At 39.3% G+C, this 27,398-nt stretch overlaps 1 protein-coding gene across 2 annotated transcripts in view; it reads left to right on the top strand.

Annotated features, from left to right (window-relative positions):
* umad1 (UBAP1-MVB12-associated (UMA) domain containing 1) overlaps positions 1-27,143 on the top strand; it is an 83,037-nt gene extending 55,894 nt beyond the window's left edge. For both annotated transcript variants that reach the window (XM_059655014.1, XM_059655013.1), the window contains exons 3-4: positions 10,016-10,089; positions 25,454-27,143. In XM_059655014.1, coding sequence (XP_059510997.1) covers positions 10,016-10,089; positions 25,454-25,714 — 335 coding nt within the window. In that variant the 3' untranslated portion in view covers positions 25,715-27,143. The remainder of the gene's footprint in view (positions 1-10,015; positions 10,090-25,453) is intronic.
* Positions 27,144-27,398: the final 255 nt, after the last annotated feature.

Raw genomic sequence — 27,398 nt, 5'->3', positions numbered from 1 at the left:
AAATTCCTGCTCGTATGATGCTGTCTGGCCTGCTGCATTCATCCAGTTCTACACCTTATGTTGGATTCTCCAGCATCTCCCGTCCCTACTATCTCTGTTCTAATCAGCACTAGTCTGCACTTGGGGTTCTGCTGATTTTCCCATAAAATTGTTGGGAACATGTAACATATTGAAGTCCACACTGACAATTGATCAAGTGATTCAGAGAGGAGAGTTTGAACTTGCATTTAAATAGTGCCTTTCGTTCTAAGAACATACAAAAACATAGCCATTAGCTTTGAACTACAGATATTTAATATGTAAGCAAATACAAAGCATACCTGTGTGCACAAAAATCTTGTAAACAAATGAGAGAGAGAAATTAGGGTTTTTTTTGCAGAGATAGAAGGAACTGCAGATGCTGTTTTTTAATGCATTTGGTTGAAGAGTGAACATTGATGTAGAAGTCATCAATCTCGTTCTTGATAATGTGGGATGTTTTCCAATTCCCTGAGCATGTGACATAAGATCATATAACTGAAAGTGTAGTACACTATCTCTGTGATGTTGATGAGTCAACCTAGATTGTGCTCAACATCTTGCAAATCCTAACTTGGGACAGTGCTACCACTAGAATTAAATTTCTTTTTAGGCGATTTGATTCAGTGTCTTTTCTTTTTGTGTCTTACAAATCGGTTTCAATTTGAGATGAAAGCACAAGTTAAAACTGGTTGGAGATGCCTTGAGGAGACAATCCAATTGATTTATGTTACAAGTAATTCTTCAAATTTCAGTCTGAAAACCAAATTAATAAATTTGCATTGTTTTAAACATTGTGTGGCTCCTCATTATAATCTAGGCTTCAGCCTTATGGATGTTCAAATTTCATCTAAAACTTCATCTCGTCCTATTTTGCTGCTTCCCCCTCAAAAAAGTTATTTGAACAAAATAATATTTTTCAGTTACTCAGTTATTGATGTTTGATTTGATGGACTTCTTATTTTACAATAATTGAACATTATATCTAGAGGGATTCCTTGCGGTGCTTAATTTACTTCATATTATGCACACCTTTGTCTTCATGTTGTTTGTTAGAACACAGCATGCTTAATCTCAATGAGTACTGCAGCATTTTAAAAAACTTGTGACAAAATGGGTTGAAATAATTCAATGTCAACCATGTTTATGATATTAATGTATTAAAGTACATTTATTGTTTCTAGTTGCAGGTTTATACAAAATGCTTTCATAAAACTGACATTTCAGGTCTAGACCCTTCATCAGAGAGGGGGATGGGGAGAGGGTTCTGAAATAAATAGGGAGAGAGGGGGAGGCGGACTGAAGATGGATAGAGGGGAGTATAGGTGGGGAGGGGATAGGTCAGTCCAGGGAGGACAGACAGGTCAAGGAGGCGGGATGAGGTTAGTAGGTAGGAAATGGAGGTGCGGCTTGAGGTGGGAGGAAGGGATGGGTGAGAGGAAGAACAGGTTAGGGAGGTGGGGACGAGCTGGGCTGGTTTTGGGAAGCAATGGGGGGAGGGGACGAGCTGGGCTGGTTTTGCTCCTTTCTGAACAAGGGTCTAGGCCCGAAACATCAGCCTTCCTGCTCCTCTGATGCTGCTTGGCCTGCTGTGTTCATCCAGCTCTACACCTTGTTATCTCAACTATTGCATTTCCTTTTTTCGCCGTTTAATCATTGTGATCGCCTGGTAGAGTTGTAATTAAATTTAATACAGAGAAGAACCAGGATGTAGGCTTGTGTTTGCTGATAATGATCTGTATTAAAAGTGTGTTCATTTTTATATACCTAGATCATATATGGTGAACTTGAATTACTGCACCTCCTTCACATACCAAAATGTTAGTTTTTGTTATTTCTACTTGTAAGTTTTACAGGCATATTAAAGTCGTATAGTTAAGAGTGAAAGTAACTTCATGCATGGACGATATGATATCCAGATATTTTATATTATGTTTTCATGTTTATTCTGAATGTGGAAGCTTATATGCATTAATATTCCAAAAAAACCGATGCCATATCTTTAATGACTAAAAACCTGAATTTGGAACAGCAGCCCTGTTTAGGAAACCGTGGATCTATAATTTTTATCAGTGTTCAAAAAAGCTACTATCTTAGGTAAGTACCTGGCAATAAGCATTTATCATGTGCCCCTTCTGTATCCAGTGTCCCCCCCTCCTCATTGCATGCTGAAGGCGTGATCTAAACTATAGTACCATACTCCACATTTCTGCTGCCAACAAACAGATCCAACTCATCCCACCTTGCTTGACCCCTCCATTGTGTGTTATGCTGCTTGTCCAACATTCAGTATTGACTGAGCAGAAATTTCCATAAACTAAATATTGGAAAAACATAGCCATTCTTTTTAGACCCCTTTGATGTAGGCTTTCCCTTCAGGATGTTTTACCTGATACAGTAATGTTTATGTGATCCCTTATAACATAACAGATGAGACACATCAGTGTCTAGGCTAGTTTTAGACCATTGATTTACAGCAGAAGAACATGCTTTCAGTCGCAAATCATGCTTCATGGGATCCTAAGTAAGATGGAGTCTGAGATTGTTATCCCCTTGGGTCACATGTTACAGAGAAGATACCATAAGCTTGTCTCCTGCAGGTATACTGACTGTGAGACAGTTTAACACACTGCAAACTTTGATTCTTCTCTCTCTTCCTGTCTGGAGTTTAATCAAACTACAGGGGAGCAATGGCCTAGTGGCATTATCACTGGACTGAGATTCGGATAATGCTCTGGGGACTCACGTTCTAATCCCAAGATGGCAGATGGGGGAATTTGAGTTCCATAAAATATCTGGAATTAAGAATCTAATGATGACCATGAACCCACTATCGATTGTCAAAAAAACCCATCTGGTTCACTAATGCCCTTTAGGGAAGGAAACTGCCATCCTTACCTGATCTGGCCTACATGTGGTTCAAACCCACAGCAATGTGGTTGACTCTAAACTGGGGATGGGCAATAATCATTTGGGCATGGGCAATAAATGCTACCTGGTCAGAGACACCTTCATCCCGTAGATGCAATTTAAAAAAGAACCTCACAATTTTCACATACTATTTCACTCTATACGGGCCTTCTTCACGCCATATTCTTTCCATCACCAAGACTACCTGTGTCCAAGACTACAATATCACTGTCTGAGTTGCTGCCTCAGCTTGTGTTGTTGAAACTCATTCATGCATTTGTAACTTCTAGTGGCTGTTTAAATGCTCTCTTGCTCAATTTCTCCACTTTTCACATTGAAAATTCATTAGTTGAAACATTAACATTGTTTCTGTCTGTAGACATTCTCGCAGATCTTCTGAATATTTGTGTTTTAATTTGGGATTTTCAGCATTTGCAGTATTTTGACTGAGTTAATCTTATTGAGCCATAGGAGATCCTGAAGGGAATTGATGACACGGTGGATCCCGAAATGATGTTTCCTGTAATGAGAGGAACTTGAACTAGGGAACACTGTTTACAAATAAGCGATCACCTATTTAAGATGGAAATGATATTTTTTCCTTAAGGATGGTGATTCTTTAGAACTCTAGACCAAGATGGAAGTAGTCATGAGATATATGGGAGTTGAATGTTGTCTCATTAAGTCCAAATATTGAGTTGAAGCTATTATTTTATTAATGGTAAAGTAGGCTTGAGGGATTGAATGGCCTATGTCAGCTCCTAATTTGTATGTTTGTAGGCCATAAATGTAAGACGGCCACTAATCAATCTAATGGGAGTTTCAAGAAACACAATTCATCTATAAAGTGGTTAGAATGTAAACTCACTTCCACAGAAGTGGGTGAAGCAACTATCGTAGGTACATGTGAAGAAGTAAGGAATAGCAGGCTAGCTTGATTGAAGTAGATGTGATGGGTGGAAGGATGTTGAAGATTTAGATGATGAAGGATAAAATGCATATCACACGTTATAAGCTTTAATGAATTAATCATATTGTCATATGCAATTGTCCGTATCGCAACTAAACTTTCAAAATCCCAAATGTCTAACCTTTGACACCCTGTTTACTGCAAAATTTCTGCAGCTACTGATTAGTTGAGGCACACACACCCGTACCTCTACCTCTGATGCCCTAGTCTCCACAGGAATCTTACTGTCTCCAGGCAGCCAACTCTCCTCTCATCCTTGCTCCCTTGAGATTTGAACAGATATAGTGGAAGCCTGTTTTAGACATTATGATCCCTACATGTGGTAATTCTGAACATTCCAGATCCCAGAATAAAGCCTGGCTTAATAGATCATGTATTTAATTGTTACAATTAATGTGATGGCTAGTGATTGAAACATTCACATGAGGCTTCAGATGTTCATTATCTACATAGGCTTATTACATAGAAGAAAAAAGCATCAAAGCTAGATATATAACACAGGTGGAAAGATTTTGACAACAACATCAAAACAAAGTTTCAACCTGTTTCACAACAGCATTCATTTCAGCAATTTCATTCCCAGAGAATTATAACTCTGACCTTATCTCTTTAGGTTTCCACTTAACTGATTCCTGCTGCTGCTTTCCCACGGATGTGGGAATAACTTTTCCAATTCCCAGGACCTAAGCTTTCTCAATTCTAACGTTAAAGAATTCTATTCAAGCTGGCCCAGCTTGCAAACTCAAGAAACAACAAAACACTCCTGCTGAGGCATCTGATTCTCCTGTACTGTTCCTCATAGAAACCAACTGTTATCTGCAAAACTGAACCCTGGGTGGTTCTGAACTGAACTGAAAAACCTGACTGCTCTGATACCAAAACAATATAATTGCCCAATGTGTTTATTCATCTTTTTCAGTACCACCACTGGGATCAGCTAGGCAGTTGGTTGAAATTGTATACCTTCTTATTTAAGTATCAGGGTCACCATTTCAGAATGCCCGTCTTACCATTTTAAAAAAAACTTAACAGAACAGAGCAACACCCCTCTACGTCTACTTTAAAATCTAACTTCCGAAAATGACTTTGAAAAATACATTTTCAATGCATCATTTGCTGCCATTTCTACCTCAACCACATCAAGCATTGTCAGGTGCTGCTGACATCTGCTAGTTCTCCTATTCCAGGTTGATCCAAGAATGCAAAAATGACACTGACTTATTTTCTCTATTATAAGGTCCCTTAACTCATGTCGTATGTGTACTTTAACTTCACCACCATAATATGTGTGAGGAACCTATGGAATTTGTCACTAACAATTAGACTATGTTGACAGATTTGTCCATTTTTCCTTTCTTGTATTTCACTTTTACATGCTGCTCTTCGGCGATGTCATCTGAAGGCATTCTGTTAGTTTTCATATGTGTGCTGAGAACATCTAGCATTACCTCACTGCCACTTCTCCTGCCGCCTCTAGTTGTGCAGAGTTATCAGGTTGTCAACATGATGTCTGAGCAGAAATTCTTCCCAATTAAATGTTAGAATAATTTTCATCAGTTATAAGTCATACATCATGCAAACAGACACTTTGGTCCAATTTGTGTTTGCTGACCAGACATCCCAATTTGACATAGTCCTATTTGCCAGTATTTGGCCCATATCCCTTGAAACACTTTCTATTCATGTACCCATCCAGACGCCTTGTAATTGTACCTGCCTCCACCACTTCCTCTGGCAACTTGTTTCTCACATGCATTAACCTTTTGCGTTTTTTTAAAAAAGGTTACCCCTCGAGTCCCTTTTAAAATCTTTCCCCTCTCAACTTAAACCTATGCCCTCTAGTTTTGGGCTCCTCCGCCCTCGCTATTCACCTTACCCTTGTCCCTCATGATTCTATAAGGTCACCCCTCAGTCTCTGATGCTCCAGGTTAAAAAATGTCCAGCCTATTCAGCCTCTCCCTATAACTCAAAACCCTGGCAACCTCCTTATAAATCTTTTCTGTACCCTCAAATTTAACAGCATCTTTTTGACAGAGGGATGACCAGAATTGTTTGCGACATTCTAAAGGTGGTCTCACCAATGTTACGTGCAACCCAAACATGAAATTCCATCTCCTATACACAATGTTTTGACAAATGAAGGCATGTTTGCCAAATGCTGCCTTCATCACTCTGTCTACCTGCAATTTCACTTTATCTACCTGCACCACAAGGTCTCTTTGTTTGGTAACATTCCCCAGGCCCCGACCATTAACTGTATAAGTCCTGCCTGGTTTGCCTTGCCAAAATGTAATACTTCATATTTAATTAAATTAAACTCTATCTGCTACCCATTGGCCCATCTGATCACGGTCCTAAAGTACTTTTGAGTTAACCTATTTTATTGTCCATTACACCACCGATTTTGGTGTCATCTACAAAGTTAGTAACCATGCCTTCTATATTCACATCCAAGTCACTTTTATACAAATGACAAAAAGCAGTGGACTAAGCACCGATCCTTGTGGCACATCGCTGGTCATAGACCACCAATCTGAAAAGTGACTGTCTACTATCACCCTCCGTCTCCTAACTTCTATCCAATTTTATATCGAGTTGGCTGACCTCCCCCTGTATCCATATGATCTAACCTTACTAACCAGTCTACCATGCAGAGCCTATTCAAATGCCTTGCTGAAGTCCATATAGACCTCTACTGCTCTGCCTTTGTCAATCTTCTGTTACCTCTTCAGAAACTTCAGTCGAGTTAGTGAGACACACAGTTTCCCAAGCACAAAGCCATATTGACTATCCCTAATCACTCCTTGCCTTTCCAACTGCATGTAGACTCTATCACTCAGAATCCCCACCAGCAACTTACTCACCACTGACGTAAGGCTGACTGACCTGTAGTTTACTGGCTTTTCCTTCTTAAAAAAATGGCCCCACGTTAGCCAACCTGTAGTCTTCTGCTATCTTGCCAGTAGTTGCTGCTGATACAAATATCTCCTGAAATGGCCTAGCAATCACTTCCTTCGCTTCCTACAAAACACCTGATCAGTTCTTGAGGATTTATCTACCTTTGAGTTTAAGACCTCCAGCAGCTCCTCTTCTGTAATATGAACTCTTTTCAGAGACATCACTGTGTTTTTCTCCAAGTTCCCTAGCTTCCATGTCCTTCTCCACAGTAAATATTGATGTGAAATATTTGATAAGTGTATCTTTCATCTCCTGTGGTTCGCACATAGACAGCCAAGTTGATCTTTGAGGGATCCTATTTTCTCCCTCGTTACCCTTTTGCCCTTCGTGTACTTGTACTTGTAGAATCTCTTTGGATTCTCTTGAACTCTATTTGGCAGAGAGATCATTTCTCCCTTTTTGCCTTCCGATTTTTCCCCCTCAAGCATACAGCTGCCCTTTTTACTCCTGTAGGGATTCATTCAGTCCCGACTGTATATACCCAACACATTGCTCCTCTTTCGCTGACCAGAGCCTCAATTGCTCTCGTCATTCAGCATTCCCTGTACCTTGCTCTTCACTCTAACAGGAGCATACTGTCGCTGAACTCTCTTTATCTCATTTTTAAAGGCCTCCTATTTCCCAACTGTCCTTTTACCTGCTAACAGCCTCTCCCAATCAACTATTGAAAGTTCCTGTCTAATTTTGTCAAAATTGATCTTGCTTCAATTTATAACTTTAACTTTTGAATCAGTTCTATCCTTTTCCATAGCTATTTTAAATTGATGGAATTATGACCACTTGCCCCAAAGTGCTTCCCCCACTGACACCTATGCGGTTTCTCTACTGTAATTTGTGTTCTCTAGCTACTGCCCCATCCATCTCCCAGCAACCTTCTGAGATTAAGCAAGGCAGCTCTCAACTTGGTGTCTTAGTTGATCCTGCAATGAGCTTACCTGTACCAATGCTAAGTCAGCCATTTGCTATCTCCACAATGTAACCCAATTTCCAGTTTTGCCTCAGTGCATCTGTTGAAACGCTGATGCAGTTTGTGTATATTCTCCGCAAACTTGAGTTCATTCTTAACTCTTCTATTTGTGCCTTTGTAAGGGCCCACTGAATACCATTGGGAGCTATGCTTTCAGCTACTATGGTCTTAAGCCCTGGAGTTAGCTTCTAAACTTTTCTACCTTACTTTCATTCTTTTTCAACTTTGATCAAACTTTCACTATTTACTCTAATATTGTCTTATTTGACTCTGTTTCACATTTTGCTTTATAGCACTTCTGTGAAATGTCAGAATTCTTTATTGTGTAAAAGATGCTACACAAGTACAATTTATTTCTGGTAGTATGTGATGTTTTTCCATTCATTTTAACTTTAATACTAATACAGATCACAAGAAAACATGTGAAGTGTGGGGAATAGGTTACACTGAATTTTGTGCGAAATCTGCAAATATTTAGAATTTACTAAACATTTCAGCAAATTTCACTGATGTCAGCTCAGTTGTGAATGCAGTGTATTTTTTATTTTCTATTTACATTTCGAGACATTAACAAAGCATTATTATGAGCCTGTATGTGTGTGTATTTCTTCTAAAACAGAATCAGGCTCTCAGCCGCAAGGGTTTGCTTTTGGAGATTTTTATCTCATTCAATGCAAATGAAGTATGTGTATTACAATATGATGGTGTGCAATATCAACTAAAGATAATTTCTGTAGTGTTAAGCAGCTACTATTTAAGGATAATTATTAAAGAGGCTTATGTTTGCATCTCAGTTTATGGTGGTTTCACAATTATTAAAGATTTCTTCACAGTTGAAAAATTGACTTGGAAAGAAAAAACAATTTAAAAATTTCCTGACTTTCACGTGACAGGGGACCCCTGAGCTAGGTGGGGACCAGATGTGAAAATATGGCACTGATTCTGTGGTTGAAAGACCTGGCAGACATTTAAGAAGTACCCGCTTTCCCCACTGGACAATTAAGAATGGTGGCTTAGCCTCCAAAAGCTGTCAGCACAATCGGCAGTCTGACAGCTCAGCAGCCTCAACACTACCATAAAAGGCCGTAGCCGCTGCTGTGCCTGCACATGCAATTCATGGCATATTGTTGCACAGATACCAGTTCATTCGGGCCTGGAAAAGTGGGGTCGAGTGTCGTGTTTGCTGAGAGCCAACAATGCCAAAGCCACTGGAGTCAGTTGTGGCGGTGCAGGAAGGTGAATGGGGTGCTCTTGACCATCCTTTTGCCTAGAACTTACTGGGTCTGTGCCAGACAGTTCCCTATGCTGCAGAGGGACGTCCACTATTGGTAAAGTTCCTGGGAGTTAGAAAGGGACCCTAGGCTCTACTCAGCCGAACTATCAGCCACTTTTCTCTCAGTGCTGACAAATTGGAAGAAATCAGGCATGCTGTCTGTCCCTCTTCCATGCAGTTTTCCCAGTATTCCAGCCTCTGACCTCAAAGGGCACAGAAAATCATGACACACATTTTTATGGAGAATGGGTTGTACATGAAATAGTACACCAAGCAGGTACTTCAAGATTTATTAGGCTATATGAATGGTAATATGCTCATAAGCCTGACCTCATGTCTGATCCACGATAAAGATTTAAAGCCTGCCTTTTCTTCATATCTTTTAAATACCTTTTGAGCAAAAATCTGTCAAACTCAGATTTTAAAGTTCAAGTTGATGTGGCATCAGTTATGTTTTGCTGCAACTAGTTCTAACATCTTTCCATTCATTTAAAAGTTTTGCTAATTTTATTCCTGAGAGCTCTATTTCTCACTATTAGACATCCTTAGTAGTGGGAATAGGATGTCTCTATCCACTCCATATATTTCTGTGAATGCCTTGAAAATGTTGCTCAAATTGCCTAATCATCTAAACTACAAGGAATACAGCCTTTGTTTTGTAATAAAAGGAAGCTTTATTTCTTCTCTTCTAGAATCAACAATGCCACCTAAAATGAATTCTTCAGTGTAAATAATGGTGCAGTAGAGGAGAGTGAGAATTCACATTTCCTTGTGTTTATTTGCTGCTGTAGTTTGCCACTGAGGCAATTTCACTATTTGTTTCCAAATCGTTCCTATGCTAAACTAGAATATATCAGCAAGACCTAGCCCAATTGTGGAAAAAAAAGACTAGCTTAGACTTGTTGACATTTCATTACAGGAGAAACAGCAAGTGAGAGGCAACATATGCCAGGTGAAGAAGTGACGGACAAATGCAGCCAATCAAATAACGAGGTACAGTATATTCAATGTACTTGATTTACTTTCTGTTTGCAAATTGCATTTTCATTTTTCACTCCTAAATTAATTATTAATTGTTTGAACTTGCTTATGTCAAGCAAAATCTTTAGTATGGGAGACGGTAGTGTAGCGCTAATAGCATTCTGAATAATTCGGAGGACTCAGGCTAGTGTTCTGGAGACACACGTTTATATCTCATTGCAACGCAGTTGGCAATTAAATTTAAATTAATTTTTAAAATTTAGAATAGATGACTAGTCTGTCCGTATTAATGCCATGAAACTTACGTCAATTGTTGTAAAAGCCCTTCTGGTTCACCTCATGCCATTTAAGGAAAGAAATCTGTCATCCTTGACTGGTCTGGTCTACGTGTGGCCTCAAAGCGGCAGCAATGTGACTGACTTTTTTAAACCTTCTGAGGTGGCCAATTTATGAAACGGCTAAATGTGGGGAAAAATAATGCTTAATCAATCATAAACTTTATGAAAAGGTGTTTGCAAAGTGGAGATGCAGAAATTAGACTCTCGCCCCCTTGAGTTTCTGATCTAGGGCAATCAGAAAAGCTATAATTATTTTTTATTGAACTTTCCCATATAAAGGAATTTCCTTTTACTATTTGGAAGTAACCTTGAGTTTATTTGTCCATTTGAGATTCAACAATGTACTGTTTTAAAATATTCAGTCATTGTTTAGACTTGTTTTTTGACAAGGCCACAGTTTATGAAGAAACTTGTTGGGCTATTCACATTCCGGCTGCTATATGTCATCGAACCGTGAATTTACAGTTGTTGGCATAAACAGCACACCACTTAATGGAATCAGTTGACTCCTGGCATCTGTAATGAGAACGAAACGTGACTGTACATGCAATATAAATGCAACTATAATGTAGATTTGATTCTCAATTATATTCTAATTACTGTGCAAGGGTATGCACGAGATTGGCATTCAGTTATAATTCTCATTTTAATAAGCCAGTACAGGCATGATGGGATGAATGCTGTCTTTCTGTGCCATAACACTTCTTGATTCTGAACTCCAGATTTAAAAATTCATCATACTGCTATTCTCTGAAAAGGTATGTGCAGACACCTTGTGCTTGCAACTCCACTGAAGTACTCTGAGCATCAGTGTTGAAAGTGAGTACAAAGAAGGCTGCTGATTTGCAAACAAGCTGTTTTCTTGAGCCTTGTTTTCATGTAAATTCGATAATCTCATTAAGCAGCTGAAGTGTGTAAACAACACTCATCCATAAAATAAGCAAAAGCAAATTGGTTGATCAATAGTACATTACTTGGGTATTGCTGCAAAAAGTGACATGTTGTCAAAGCTTTTTGTCTACATAATTGAACACACACAGAACAGAACACATAGAAGCAAACCAAACTTCAAAGAAATCAACAATTTATACTGTAGGAGCAAAAAATAGTGCTGATTCGTTTCTCGGTGGACTTTTGTTAAGGCATTGCCATGGGAATGAACCAAAGGAAATCGTGCATTTATTTTGTGTAAAAATGACAATGTCCAGATAAATTCACTTCTCCTGTAGATATATTTAGCTTCAGACAAATGTGAGTGAGCATATTACAGGCTTGACTGCTCATTGTAAATTGATCATTAATGTAATTCTTGGCACACTCAGGATTGTTTAGTAAGTGTTGTCCGGTTGCGGTGTTACAGCTGTTGTTTGTTAATATTTTGTGTTTACAAGCCCATTTATTAGAATGTATCAAGATTATCGGTCAGACTTGCAGTGTGATTTACTTCCTATTACTATTCTGAGCCAACTGAATTTAAGCAAAAGCTTGTGAGATAAATGTTCCTTTATTGAATTCTCTATGGAAATGCTTCAACTAACCAGAGTCCACTGGCTAACCAATTCATACCCTTTTACTCAGTGGTAAAGAATTGTTGTCCCCTTTTTGAAATTTTGCATCTTTTCATCTATCTACAAGGGTGTAAGACAAAAGGTTTTGATGACTTAACTGTTTGTTCATTGGCTGATGGCACCTGACATTCCTGTCCTGACATTCCCTGTGCATTACTGATTATGCATATTGAGTGCAAGGCAATTATTTAAGTAAGTCCATTTCAAATTATTTGATTAGGTTCAATGATTTATGCGAAGACTCATGAAACTTAAGTGATGCTGAACAGGATCTGTATTGTTGATTCCATTAGCCCTGCTCGTTACAGGGAAGGTGTATGAAAAAAGGTTTCAAGGAAGGACTAAGTGGACTTAGTGGGAGATATGTTGAAATAAGTAATAAACTTTAGCAATTTCACTAAAGGAGCTCATTATCCTTTTTTTGGCTATTTCCCACTTTTCACCCCCTTTCTTGCTGTCTGCTCTCTTCTATGCACAAGTCTTTGCCTCTGTTTCTCTCTGTCTGTTTGTGTGTGTGTCGCGCTCACTCTCCTCTTCTCTTCCAGCCCACCTGTTTATTTTCCACCTGGTATCAGATGCACAACAATGACATAGTCTCAAATATTTCGATTACATCCTGAGCTGTGTGAAAATTAGCAAGTTAGAAAATAAAATGAGAGATTATTACATGGCTCGAAGACTAGCCATTTATATGCGGAATGAGAGGGAATGGGTGAGATCTTAAACAAATACTTCACGTCAGTATTTACTGTGGAAAAACACTTAGAAACTAGAGAACTCTCAGAAAATAAATGGTGATGTCTTAAAAAGAAACTACATTATAGAAGAGGAGGTGATGGAGGTCTCAAAAAGCATAAAGAGAGATAAATCCCCCAGACCTAATCAAGTATATCCTAGGACATTTTGGGAAGCTAAGGGTAAAATTGCGGGGCCCCTAGGATAGATATATGTATCAATCAACAGTCACAAGTGAGATGCAAGATGGTTACAGTGATGCCATTATTCAAGAAAGGGTACAAGGAAAAGTCAGGCAACTGTAGACCAGTGAGCTTGATATCACTGGTGTGCAAGTTGTTGGAGGGGATTCTGAGAGACAGGATCTTACTTACATTTGAAAAGTTGAGCATGGCTTTGTGCGTGGTAAATCATGAGTTTTCTGAAGAGGTGACCAAGAAGATAGGAGTGGTACACATTGTCTGTGTGGGCTTTAGCAAGGTCTTGGACAAGGTTCCGCATGGTAAATAAAGTTAGATTATTATTGGATCCAGATTGAACTAGCTAGTTGAATACAAAGTTGGATTGATGGCAGAAGACAGAGGGTGGTGGTCAAGCGTTGTTGTTCAGACTTCTTACCATTTGATGGAGGGTAGGTCATTGAAGCTGTTGGAAGTGTTTGGACTGAGGATGGTACACTGAGAAACTTCTACTGTGACATCCTCCAGCTGAGATGATCGACCTGAAACAGCCCCGGTCATGTTTCTTTCTACTAACCAGTAGAGAGTTTCCCTCCAATTCACTGACTCCAGTTTTGTCAGAGGTCCTTGATGCGATAGTCAGATTTTGTCCTGATTTCAAGGATAGTCACACTCGCCTCACCTTGGAGTTCATCTGTTTTGTCTCTGTTTTGATCAAGGCTCCAATGAGGTCAGGCGCCAAGTGGCCCCTGTCAAAGCCCAAATTGAGTGTGATGAGAAGGATATTTCTTGACGAGTTTTGCTTTATAACACTGATGACCCGTCCATCATTTTGTTCACGATGGAGAGTCAACTGATAGGACAATTGGCCAGCTTGGATTTATGCTGCAAGTTGTGAATAAGGCATATCTGGGGGATTTACCACATTGTCAGGTAGATGCCAGTGTTGTAGCTATACAACCACAGCTTGGCTAGGTGGATGGGTAATGCTGGAGTAATAATCTTCGGTACTGTTGTACTATAGCCAGAATGTTGTCAGTGCTCATAATCTTCTCAGTACCCTCAGCCATTTCTAGATTTTTCCCTCACTGGATGTAGGTATCACTAGCTGGACCATCATTCGTTGCCAGTTCCTAGTTGGCCTTGAGAAAGTGGTAGTGAGTTGCCTTTTTAAACCTATGCAGTCTATTAGATGTAGGTGGACTCACAATCCCACTATGGAGGGAGTTCAGGATTTCGACCTAGTGACTTTGAAGGAGTGGCAATATATTTCCAAATCTGGATGGTTGAGTAGTTTGGGGAACTTGCAGGTCGTAGTTTTTTTTTTAAGGTATCTGTTGCCCTTGTCCCTCTAGATGTAGTAGTTGTGGGTTTGGAAGATGCTGTCTAAAGTGGCTTAGTGGAGTGAAAAAATATTTGACTAATAGTATCTGTGGAACTGGGGACCTCAGGGAGGCCACAGTTACATAGTTTTAGTATTAATATTTTCTAACAGTCAAGAAAAGAGGTGGGATAATCAGTTGACTTCAATTTTTGTTTAAAGGTGAAGCATCATTTGAGCAAAGACTCATTTTAAAGCCTATAGTACTGTTTTCTCACACAGTTAGAAAACGATATTTTGAGCAATTAATGGAAATCACTGTGCAGATACTTAAAATTTGCAAATTTGTTACAGGCATCACTCCAAGTTATCTCTGTAATGTCTTTAAGCCCTCAACCTGTGCTTCTCCCAAGTGTGGCTTATTGCACGACATCAGTGTTCTTTTCTCCATTACTGATCCTGACTGCATTGGCCAAGAAGTTCTAAAGTTACATCCCTGAACTTCCCATCTCCTCGACATTCAAAATGCTTTAAGATCATCTTTCCTAATATTTCTTTATCCAGGTTGATTTCAGATTTTTTTTCTGATGATCATTCTGGAGCAGTACACAGGGCATTTTTACAACATTAAAAAAATCACGTGTGTGTAAATTGTAGTTGTTAATCCAGCCTCAGCGTAATGTATTGTACTAAATAATAGCAATTGTGTCATACTGATAATCACTGAAAATATCTTTTGCAAAACCATTTACACGAGTAACAAATACTATACAGGATGTTAAGGGGTGACCTTATTGTAGCTTATAAAATGACGAGGAGCATACATAAAGTGGATGACCAGTGTCTTTTTTCTAGGCTGGGGTAGTTCAAAAGTGGAGGGCATTTTTTTTAAGGTGAGGAAAATGATTTTAAAAAGGATACGAGTGGCACCTTTTTTACACGGTGGCCTTGTGTGGAATGAACTGACAAAGTGGTGGATACAAGTAAAGTTACAACATTTAAAAGACATTTAGATAAGTTCATGAATAAGAAAGGTTTGGAGGGATAAGGGCCAAGTGCAGGCAGGTTGGGTTAGTTTAATTTAGGAACATGGCATGGATTGATTGGACTGAAGGGTCTGTTTCCATGCTGTATATAGGCCCTCTAGGCACCTGCCATGAGTTTTCAGTGAAAAATGTCTCTGATATATCAAAGTTAATATGCAACAGATATAGGGATAGTGAATGATAATATTTCAATCGACTTCAATTTCATAGAATCGTAGAATCTCTACGTCTGGAAGCAGGCCATTTGGCCCATTGAGTTCATGCCACCCTCACCTTCGGACAAACATCCCACCTAAACCCCATCCTATCCCTGTAACGGTGCATTTTTCCCCATGGTTAATCCACCTAGCCTGTAAATCCCTGGATATTATGGACAATTAGGCATGGTGAATCCATCGAACATACACATCTTTGGAGTATGGGAGGAAACCCACAAAGACACTGGGAGAATGTACCAATTCCACACACAGTAGCCCAAAGCTGGCATCGAATCCAGGTCCCTGCTGTGAGGCACCAGTGCTAACTACTGAGCCACTGTGCCTTCAAACAAAGAGAAACAAAGAAACCTACAGCACAGGAACAGGCCCTTCGGCCCTCCAAGCCTGCGCCGATCAAGATCTTCTGTCTAACCTGTCATCTATTTTCTAACGGTCTATGACCATTTGCTCCCTGCCCATCCATGTACCTGTCCAAATATATCTTAAAAGACGCTAACGTGTCTGCATCTACCACCTCCACTGGCAACGCGTTCCAGGCACCCACCACCCTCTGTGTAAAGAACTTTCCATGCATATCTCCCTTAAACTTTCCTCTTCTCACTTTGAACTCATGACCCCTAGTAATTGAGTCCCCCACTCTGGGGTAAAAAGCTTTTTGCTATCCACCCTGTCTATACCCCTCATGATTTTGTAGACCTCAATCAGGTCCCCCCTCAATCTCCGTCTTTCTAATGAAAATAATCCTAATCTATTCAACCTCTCTTCAAAGCTAGTACCCTCCATACCAGGCAACATCCTGGTGAACCTCCTCTGCACCCTCTCCAAAGCATCCACATCTTTTTGGTAATGTGGCGACCAGAACTGTATGCAGTACTCCAAATGTGGCCGAACCAAAGTCCTATACAACTGCAACATGACCTGCCAACTCTTGTACTCAATACCCCGCCCAATGCAGGAAAGCATGCCATATGCCTTCTTGACCACCCTATTGACCTGCATTGTCACCTTCAGGGAACAATGGACCGGAACACCCAGATCTCTCTGTTCATCAATTTTCCCTAGGACTTTTCCATTTACTGTATAGTTCGCCCTTGAATTAGATCTTCCAAAATGCGTCACCTCGCATTTGCCCGGATTGAACTCCATCTGCCATTTATCTGCCCAACTCTCCAGTCTATCTATATTCTGCTGTAATTTCTGACAGTCCCCTTCACTATCAGCTACTCCACCAATCTTAGTGTCATCAGCAAACTTGCTGATCAGACCACCTACACGTTCCTCCAGATCATTTACATATATCATAAACAACAGTGGTCCCAGCACAGATCCCTGTGGGACACCACTGGTCACAGGTCTCCAATTTGAGAAACTCCCTTCTACTACTACTTTCTGTCTCCTGTTGCCCAGCCAGTTTTTTTATCCATCTAACTAGCACGTCCTGGACCCCATGTGACTTCACTTTCTCCATCAGCCTGCCATGGGGAACCTTTTCAAACGCCTTACTGAAGTCCATGTATATGACATCTACAGCCTTTTCCTCCTCAATCAACTTTGTCACGTCCTCAAAGAATTCTATTAAGTTGGTAAGACATGACCTTCCCTGTACAAAACCATGTTGCTTATCACTGATAAGCCCATTTTCTTCCAAATGGGAATAGATCCTATCCCTCTGTATCTTTTCCAGTAGCTTCCCTACCACTGACATCAGGCTCACCGGTCGATAATTACCTGGATTATCCTTGCTGCCCTTTTTAAACAAGGGGACAACGTTAGCAAGTCTCCAGTCCTCTGGGACCTCACCCGTGTCTAAGGACACTGCAAAGATATCTGTTAGGGCCCCGGCTATTTCCTCTCTCGCTTCCCTCAGTAACCTGGGATAGATCCCATCCGGACCTGCGGACTTATCCACTTTGATGTCTTTTAGGATACCTAACACTTCCTCCTTCCTTATGTCAACTTGACCTAGACTAAGCAAACATCTATCCCTAACCTCAACATCAGTCATGTCCCTCTCCTTGGTGAATACCAATGCAAAGTACTTGTTAAGAATGTCACCCATTTTCTCTGACTCAGCACATAACTTTCCTTCTTTGTCCTTAAGTAGGCCAATCCTTTCTCTAGTTACCCTCTTGCTCTTTATATATGAATAAAAGTCTTTGGGATTTTCCTTAGCCATGTTTGCCAGCAATATCTCATGTCCTTTCTTAGCCCTCTTAATCCCTTTTTTCAGATTCGCTGTACATTCCCGATATTCTTGCAAAGCTTCGTCTGTCTTCAGTCGCCTAGACCTCATGTATGCTTCCTTTTTTCTCTTGCCTAGTCTCACAATTTCACCTGTCACCCATGGCTCCCTAATCTTGCCTTTTCTATTCCTCATTTTCACAGGAACATGTCTCTCCTGCACACTAATCAACCTCTCCTTAAAAGCCTCCTACATATCAAATGTGGATTTACCTTCAAAGAGTTTCTCCCAATCTACATTCCTCATTCCTATAATACATGTTTTAGTTTCTGAGAATTTTGTAGCAAACATTCTGAATTTAGTTGCTGTGACCACATCTAGAATTTAGTCTCCCATAACTTACATTGATTTAACTTGGAAAATGTTTGGAAAATTTACTTTAGCTGTGTGAGACACTTTGGGCTTTATTTGTTTATTTTAAATATAGCACTGCAAAAACTTACATACTTAAGTCACATAACTTTGTGCTTTACATTAGGAAGAATATCAGTGACTGCCTATTCAAAATATAATTTTTATTACCCCACATTTAACATAAGCTAGATAATTGAAATAAACTAGATTGTATCAATGAAGCTGGGTTCTATTAAAAGCACAAAATCAACCTTGCAATATACTACATAAATTAGTGCTTTCATGTATCAAGCTTCTGCTTCAATGAAAGAACATCCCAAGTTAACATATATCATTATTTGTACTATGTTTGCAATTATCTAACATCAGTGGAAGTGAAAATTCTCGAATCCATTTTCAGGGATTTTATAGCAGAACATTTAGAAAGCAGTGGAAGATTCAGACAGAATCAGCATGAGTTTATGAAGGGGACTTCATGCTTGATAAATCTGTTGGAATTCTATGAAGATGCAACTAGTCAAGTTGGTAAGGGGGAGCCAGTTGATATAGTGTATTTGGACTTTGCGAAGATGTTTGACAAAGTCCCACATAAGAGATTAACATGCAAAATTAAAGCACATGGGATTGGAGGAAGTGTATTTAGATGGCCAGGAAACTGGTTGGTCGGCAGAGAGGAACAAAGAGTAGGAATTAATGGGTCCCTTTCAAATTGGCAGGCGGTAACTAATGGGCTGCTACAAGAATTGGTGCTAACACCCCAGATATTCACAATACATATTAATGATTTGGATGAAGAAACAAAATGTAACATCTCCAAGTTTGCAGATGATATCAAGGTGGGTGGGAGGATGAAATGTGACAAGGATGCAGAGATCCTTCAGCCTGATTTGGACAGGTTGGGTGAGTGGGCAAGTGAATGGCAGATGCAGTATAATCTGGATAAATGAGATTATTCAATTTACAAGGAAAAACAAGAAGGTAGATTACTAACTGGCTGTAAATTGGGAGAAGGGAGTGTGCAGCAGGACCTGGGACCTAAAGGTAAGCATGCATTTGCAGCAGGCAGTAAAGGTAATGGTATGTTAACCTTCATTACGAGAGGTTTTGAGTAAAGGAGCAGGGGTGTGCTGTTGTAGTTATACAGGGGCTTGGTGAGGCTGCACTGGAATTTTGCATGGAGTTTTGGTCTCCATTTCTGAAGAAGGATAGTCTTGCTCTTGGGTATGCAGCAAAGGTTAACCAGGTTGATTGCGGGGATGGCGGGACTGACATATGGAGGAGAGATTGACCAGTTTGGGATTGTTTTTGCTAGAGTTCTGCTGAATGAGGAAGGAATCTCATAGAAACTTATAAAACTCCAACAGGATTGGACAGAGTAGGTGCAGGGAGGATGTTCCCGAGTGCTCCAGAACCAGAAGTCACAGTATGAGGATTATGGGTAGATGATTTAGGACAGAGATAAGGAGATATTTCTTCACCTAAAGAGTGCTGAGCCTGTAGAATTCATTACCACAGGAAGTTGTTGATGCCAAAACATTGAATGTATTCAAGAGGCGACTGGATACAGCAGTTGGGGCAAATGGGATCAAAGGCTATGGGGAGAAGGCAGGATTAAGCTATTGAGTTGGACAATCAGCCATGATCATGAAGAATAACAGAGCAGGCTTGAAGGGCTGAATGGCTTCCTCCTGCTCCTATCTTCTATGTTTCTATGTTCCTATCTACCCCTGAAACCCTGGATGGAAGGATCTTGTCAGTTGACTGAGTTGTACAATCTTACTGATACGTGATCCTCTTCTACATTCTGAGCACACAAAAGTCCTTTCTGAAGAACAGCAGATAACGTGAATCACACCAGACTGCTGGTGTGGAAAAAGTTCTTCTGTGCATTACTTTTGTGACATATGCAGATTACTTGAAATCTGTGCCTCCCTTTTTCAATCCTTTTTACAAGTGGGAACAGTTTAACCATTTCAACTCCCCTCCCACTCCTTGGATGACATGTCCATCCTGGGCCACCTGCATTGCCACAGTGATGCCACCCGAAAGCTGCAGGAACAGCATCTCATATTTCGCTTGGGAACCCCTGCAGCCCAAGGGTATCAATGTGGACTTCACAAGCTTCAAAATCTCCCTTCCCCTGACCACACCCCAAAACCAGCCCAGCTTGTCCCCACCTCCCTAAACATTCCTCCCACAAGCCCCACCCGCATATCCTACCCACTAACCTCATCCTGCCTCCTTGACCTATCTGTCCTCCCTGGACCGACCTATTCCCTCCCTAACTCCCCACCTACATTCATCTTTAATGGCTCCAACCCCACCTCTTTGACCTGTCTGTCTCCTCTCCACCTTTCTTCTCTTTTTATCAATTTTCTATCCACCTCCCCCTGTCTCCCTACTTGTTTCAGAATCCTCTTCCCCTCCCCCATTTCTAAAGAGGGGTCTCGACCCGAAACATCAGCTTTCCTGCTCCTCTGATGTTGCTTGGCCTGCTGTGTTCATCGAGCTCTGCACTGTGTTATCACAGTTTCTCCTTATCTACTGTATCCAGATCTCTTATTATTTTGAAACTTGTATCAGACTTCCTCATAGCCTTCTTTTCTCCAAGAAAAACTGTCCCAACCTCTCCAGTCTATCCTACTGCTAAATATTCTCACCCTTAAAACCATTTTCATAAATCTCTTCTACAACTTTCCAATGAGTTCACATCCTTCCTATAGTGTAACACCCGGAATTGTGCATGATACTCCAGTTGAGGCCTAACGGGTGTTTTTTTAGAAGTTCAGTGCAGCTTCCTTGTGCCTGTACTCTACATTCCTATTATTCGTGCTCACGATACTGCATCCTTTATTACCTGGTCTTAGTGCTTTTCCTTGTCACCCTCAGTGATATTTGCATATATGCACCAAGGTTCCTCCGCTGCTGCACTCCCTGAGGTTTCTACCCTTGCAGTCGGTAGGTCCATTCTCATGCGATCATGTTATAAGAAAATTACGTAGTAGCCACACCATTTAAACTAAAGGGGCTGGAATCAAGTTATAGCCAAGACAACTAAGGGAAGTTCACATTCTACAAATAGCAGTCTAAATTCTTCAATCACAATAAAGCCAATTCATGTTGAAGAAACTTGCAATATAGCAGAACCAATTGTATTTACATTATCTGTTCTTATTCTTCTGACTAAAATAAATCACCTTACACTTCTCTGCATTGAACTTCATCTGCTACTCATCTGCCAATTTGTCCTTGTTCTTTGGAGTTATAATACTGTCCTCACAGTTTACAATGCTTTAAAGTTTTGTATTGTTCACAAACTTTGAAGTTTTCCCCAACACACCAAGATTATTAACACGCATCAGGAAAAGCAAGGGTCCTAATACTGACTCCTAGGGAACTCCACTACAAACCTCCTCACAGCCTGAAAAATCTGTATTGACCACTAATCCATGATGACAATGCTTCTCTCCCAACTGTCATGTGTCATAGCTTCAAATCCCTGTGGAAAGTCCATCAACTATGTTATCCTCATCAGCATGCTGTTACCTCTTCAAAAAACTGCAGCAAGTTGGCCAAACATGACTTCTCCTTTAGAAATACATGCTGACCCTTCCTAGACAACCTATTTTTTTCCATATGACTACTAACTTTATTCCAAATATTTTCTCCAGATGCTTCCCTACTATTTGAGGTTAAACTGACTGCTCTTTTATCTCTGAAATCAGACTTACCTTTCTGAAACAAAGGTATAATGTCTGCACTACTCCAGTCATCTGGCTCCTCCCCAGACTTTGAGGAAGACTAAAAGATTACAGCCAATGCTTTTACAATTTCCACGCGCACATCCTTCAATGTACTTGGATGCATTTCATCTGGTCCCAGTGCTTTGTCACCTTGAATTATTGATTAAAAACCAAAAGAACTGCGGATGCTGTAAATCAAGAACAAACACAAAGCTTCTGGAAAAGCTCAGCAGGTCTGGCAGCATCTGTGAAGGAGAAAATGGTTAACATTCCGTGCCGGTGACCCTTCCTCAGAGTTCTGAGGAAGGGTCACCGGACCCAAAACATTAACTCTGTTTTCTCCTTTGCGGATGCTGCCAGACCTGCTGAGCTTTTCCAGTAGCTTTGTGTTTGTTCTTAAATTATTGATAGCCCTACCAACCCTCTCGTGACTGAGCCGCCTCCTCTGTCACCGTGGCCTGCATTGCCTCTACCTCCTTGATAGGGACAGATGCAAAGAATTAATCTAACACTTCACCCATTCCCTGCATCCATGTGTGAAACTCGTTTATAATTCCTAATTGACATTTCTCAACCTTCTCCTACACTTTTGCTGTTGGCATGCCTGTAGAAAACTTTGTGATTTCTCTTTGTTGGTCACTTTCTTTTCTCATCATCTCTCTTTGCTTCTTTTAATATAGTTTCTCACCTACCCTCTGAACATTCAATATTCTTGTTGATTCTCATAAAGTTTTAAGAAGTGCTAATGACAGGTGTCAGGTAGGAAATACAATTTAAGAGTGTTATTCTGTCATTATTGAAATACAATAATTGCTATTGAATGTTAACAATACTTGAAGATATATTTGTCTGTAACTCTATAAACAGTGTTTATTTACCATATTCAAATTTATTGGCATGATGCTTTCATATTTTGGATGAGTGTTTAATTGTCATTTTTCCTCATTGGCTTTAAAATTAAAATAGTAAAAATGGATGTAGATTATGCAGATAGCATTAGGAATTGGTTATGGACATAAAGCAAAGATTAGGCATAAATGGGGCACTCTCAAGTTGGCAGGCTGTGACTAGTGTAGTGCTGCATGGATCAGTGCTGGAGTTTCAACAATTTGCAGTCAATATTATTGACTTAGACAAAGAGGTTGCAAGTAACGCATAAAGCTTACGGCCCTGAAGAAGAGTCATGCTTGACTTCAGATTTAGTTTTGTTTCTGTCTTCTCAGATTCTGCCAGACTTGCTGAGTATTGCCAATATATTTTGTTGTTCTACCAGCTTCTGGCCTCTGCAGTGTTTATCTTTCATCGGAGAGTTATATATCAGAATCTGCGATGATACAAAGCTAGGAGGAAATATAAGTTATGAAGAAGACAGAGGCTACAAAGATATGGGTTGACTAGGCAACAAAATACTTACTTCATAGTTTAACTATTTTTAAAAAGAATAACCTGATTGAATTCCAAATAATTATCTTTAAGAGGAAGCAAAAATGGGAGTTAAGAAACAGAAGATTGGGTTAAAATTGGGGAGGTTAAACCTGCCTGGTGAAATGATTTGCCAGCTTTCTTGTATTGCTGACACCTCTATATAGTTTTTAAAATGGTATGTGACAGATGATCAGTAATATACTGCAAGATTTGGAAATTTTACAAATATAAATAAAACAATACATGGAAGTAATCTGGTTCAGAAAACTACATTAGCGATGCAGAATGGATATCTGTCAAAACTCTCCCAATTGAATGTTAAATCTATCTTGTTAACTTTTTTGCTTATGTGAAGTTTGCTAATATTGTTGAGGCACAAGTGATTCCAGGCACATTTGTATATCTTTAAGTTTTGATTTTTGTTTTGAGAATAGAAAACACAGGCAACTAATATCTTGAATTTCCTTCCTTCCCTCTCCTGAACCATTGGCCACATTTAACTGTTCACTTCGCTAATACAGCCCATCTGACTTTAGCTTTAACTTGATATTATCAGAATCTCCAAAACCATAGGTACCAAAGGTATGATTGTCTAATGTCATTGTGCTAAGAAAGGCATAACATGCTGTTTTCTTTTTGGTCCATTAAAAATCCATCTATAAATTACTTCAGTGTTATATTTGCATATCACTCTTATATAATTATCCTGAAGTGAATTTGTCTTGAATTTTTAATTAACTTAATTCTGATTGGTTTTTCCCCATTTTAAAAAGTCACCACAGTAACCTGCTTGGGAAATCACAGGTTGAAAATCCACTCTGGCACGACTGGGTTGGAGACTGTGTTAGATTTTGAATTATTCCAGATTTTGAACATCCAACATGCACAGTGCCTGAAAGGTGATTACACTTGTCTGCATGAGCACAGCTCATTTTATTTTTCTCTTTATTGCAAAGTACATTTGCTGATTTATAAAGACAGGCAAAAATATAACTTATGTGGGCCACAGAGAGGCTGCAAAGATATGGACAACAAGATTGCAGATGCATTTTCTTCACAGCATAAATTAAAGCAAATAAGTACAAATGTATTCTAAATAATTCAAAAGAAATGAGATAGAGAGTGAGGGAGGAGAGAAATTGAAACAATAAGTAACACCATAGAAAGAAGAACACACAAGAAACTTAATATCAGAACAAATCAACCGTTTGATTGATGTACCATCCACTATCTTAAATATTCATTATGACATATAATGCGAGTAGTGGATACTATCCAAGATGCATTGCAGCAACTTACCCAGGTCCCTTCAACAGCATCTTCCAAACCTGCACCCTTCACTGCCTAGAGGAATGAGGGCAGAGATACATGGGAACACCACCACTTGCACTGTCTCCGGGTCAAAATCCTGGCGCTCCTTTCTTAACAGCACTATTGGAGTCCCTATACCACATGAGCTCCAACAGTACAGAGAAAAGGATCCAGGGATGGCCAATAAATGCTGGTCTAGCCAACAATTTCCACAGGCCTTAAATGAATGCATAATTGACTTGGATGCAATTTGGAATACAGCACAGGACAATATAAAGTAGCTGTTAATAAATACAGGAAATGTTCAAATGTCAGATCTTTGAAATTTCATCCCTTTTAGGACTGCATTCAAAAATATGAGAGTTTGTCAGTCAGACCTTCACAAATTCCACTCCTCCCCCACCATATAACAATAAAGAACCCTCAACCTAAAAGGAACCCTAGCACTAAACTAGCATTATACCTCAAAAGTATTCAGTCTTTGGACATTTTTTTGTTTCTGAACAGCCAAAGTTTGGACATGCAACTTGTAATACTGACTCAACAACAGGAATGATGGGCCAATTGGATGCATAGGTCAGCCAGCTGATTTACAGATCTCTTGATTTTTTCCATTAATCAAATTAATAACTGGGACACCTGGGAGTGTTGCAACTCGACTACATTTCATGAAACACTTGTCCAATCTATCCTATTGAGTGAAATGCCCAAAGGAGAGCTACCTCAAAAACAGCATATTATACATGTATAGCTGTTAAATTGACTGAAAGAATCATGGATTAATTTTGACAATACATTGAGTTTGACTGTCAGTTTGGGTGACTAGATAGGAATGTTTCAGAACTGCACATGGACTTTATTGTGAATATGTAATTATTTTTCCTTCCTATTCTCAGAGAGAATCGACAAATTTATATCCAGTACGAACAGATGGAACATGGACTGCTCAGCAGATGAAACAAACATTAGAAAGCTCTCCTGTAACTGCAGAGCTTCTCAGTGACGTGCCATTCACATTAGCCCCTCATATTCTGATGTTACAGGCCAGTTTTCATGATTTCTCAGCCAACTTACATCTACCAAAGAATATGAATGAAAATGTAGCAAATTTCTGGTATGATTTTACTCTTGAAAACTCTGTACTTTCTGATTCCTAAACATTTATTGCTGCTCATTGCGTATAATTACCGGCCATTCCAAACATTGCAATTTAGTGTGTCAATTGATTAGGTCTTGATTTATTTTAACAAGTAACTTCCTCCAACAATTGAGTTGCTCATATTCTGTTAATTGTGAATCTCAGCCAGAAGGTTGTTTGAATAACAACTAATGTCTGTACAAGAAGAGTGATGCACTTAATTTAGGCAAAAGTGATTTTGAACTAAGAGTCCCAATCACTTTTTTTAGTTCTGCAAGGTACAGGAAGGACACCTGTCTTCTTCTTTTAAGTAAATACACGTGTAAATAAAGACATGCAATGCAAAGTGGGAAGTTATCCTGGCAATTATACTGATATCATACCTACCACGTCATGATCAAGTTTTCTCGGTGCTGACCCTTGTCATTGTGTACCTGTCCATTTTGTCAGAAATTTTGATGTCTACATGGAAACATGATGTTACAAAGGGGCTTAAACATTTCAAAATAAAACTTGTCATCTGTAGGTGTTCATATCAATGTCCTGGCCTAAACCATTCTCACTTTGTCTTCTGGAATGTGATGTTATGGTGTTGAGATAGGAAGGGACTAAACATTAAAAACTACTTGTATCTCTGGCATGTGTTACTATATGCCCAGATTCTGCTATGAAATTTCTTATTCATGACTTTAGCAATATTTCATATGATTATTGAGTCTTTTGTATTGGTGGTTGGTAGAATCTAACTGCTCATATAATAGACCACAATAACTCCATTCTGGCATGTGGATATATTATACAAAATGCAGTTCTATCTAAATAGACCATTATAACAACGATGATTTTGTTTTCTGACTGTCTGTTCATTTTCTTTTGACCATTGAAAAATGCTGTCAAACAATGGAATTTGCTTCATAATAATATCACATGACAATGGATCTAAATGTCTCAGTTGTGACTTTGTCATCATAAAATGCCCTATTTACTATATGGATTGTTTTCACCTTCTTATGTGTCACATTATTCAATTTATATGGCTGTCTAATGTGAGAAGCAACAGATTCCATGTGAAAAGTTGCAGCTACTATTATAGTCATGAACTAAACTTAAGAATGATTCTGCATTAGAAATACCCTGTCATGTGAAATTATTTTAGTTGTGCTGTGCCCTGCTATTACACTCAAAAGCTGTTAGCTTCTTATGCTGGGATTTTGTGGTAAGAATAATTGTTAGGCTACCAGCGGTACTTAGCCTATTACCCACAAGGTGTATAATAGTACCTATTTACTGTACTGTATATGTGCCAGAAATGTTAACACTTGGCCATTCATGGGGTGAGTAAAATCTCCATGGCATTGAAAATTAACTCCTATAGGTTTATAGATCTGTACCTTCTGATTTCTATACTTAATTGAACTTGGAAAATAAACTTGTTTTTAATTACCTTTTTTATGTCTCTGTTTCTTCTCTCTTTCTCTCATTTCCACCTTTTGTTGTGTTCTCTTTATTTTGCTCATTGTACATGATTTCGTATTTAAATGAGTTATTCAAATTTACACTTCCTGCTTTAAGTTCTGAGTGATAAATCTTACTTCTCAAACAGTTATGTTGGGATCATGTGAGATGTTAAAAGGCAATATTGTCATACCTGTGATGATTATCAACCCCGACTACTTCAGCAGTTGAACCATCAGTATAAATGT

This window comes from Stegostoma tigrinum, chromosome 2 (assembly GCF_030684315.1).
Source record: "Stegostoma tigrinum isolate sSteTig4 chromosome 2, sSteTig4.hap1, whole genome shotgun sequence".
Taxonomy (NCBI): domain Eukaryota; kingdom Metazoa; phylum Chordata; class Chondrichthyes; order Orectolobiformes; family Stegostomatidae; genus Stegostoma; species Stegostoma tigrinum.
This window is presented reverse-complemented; position numbering and strand designations above follow the sequence as displayed.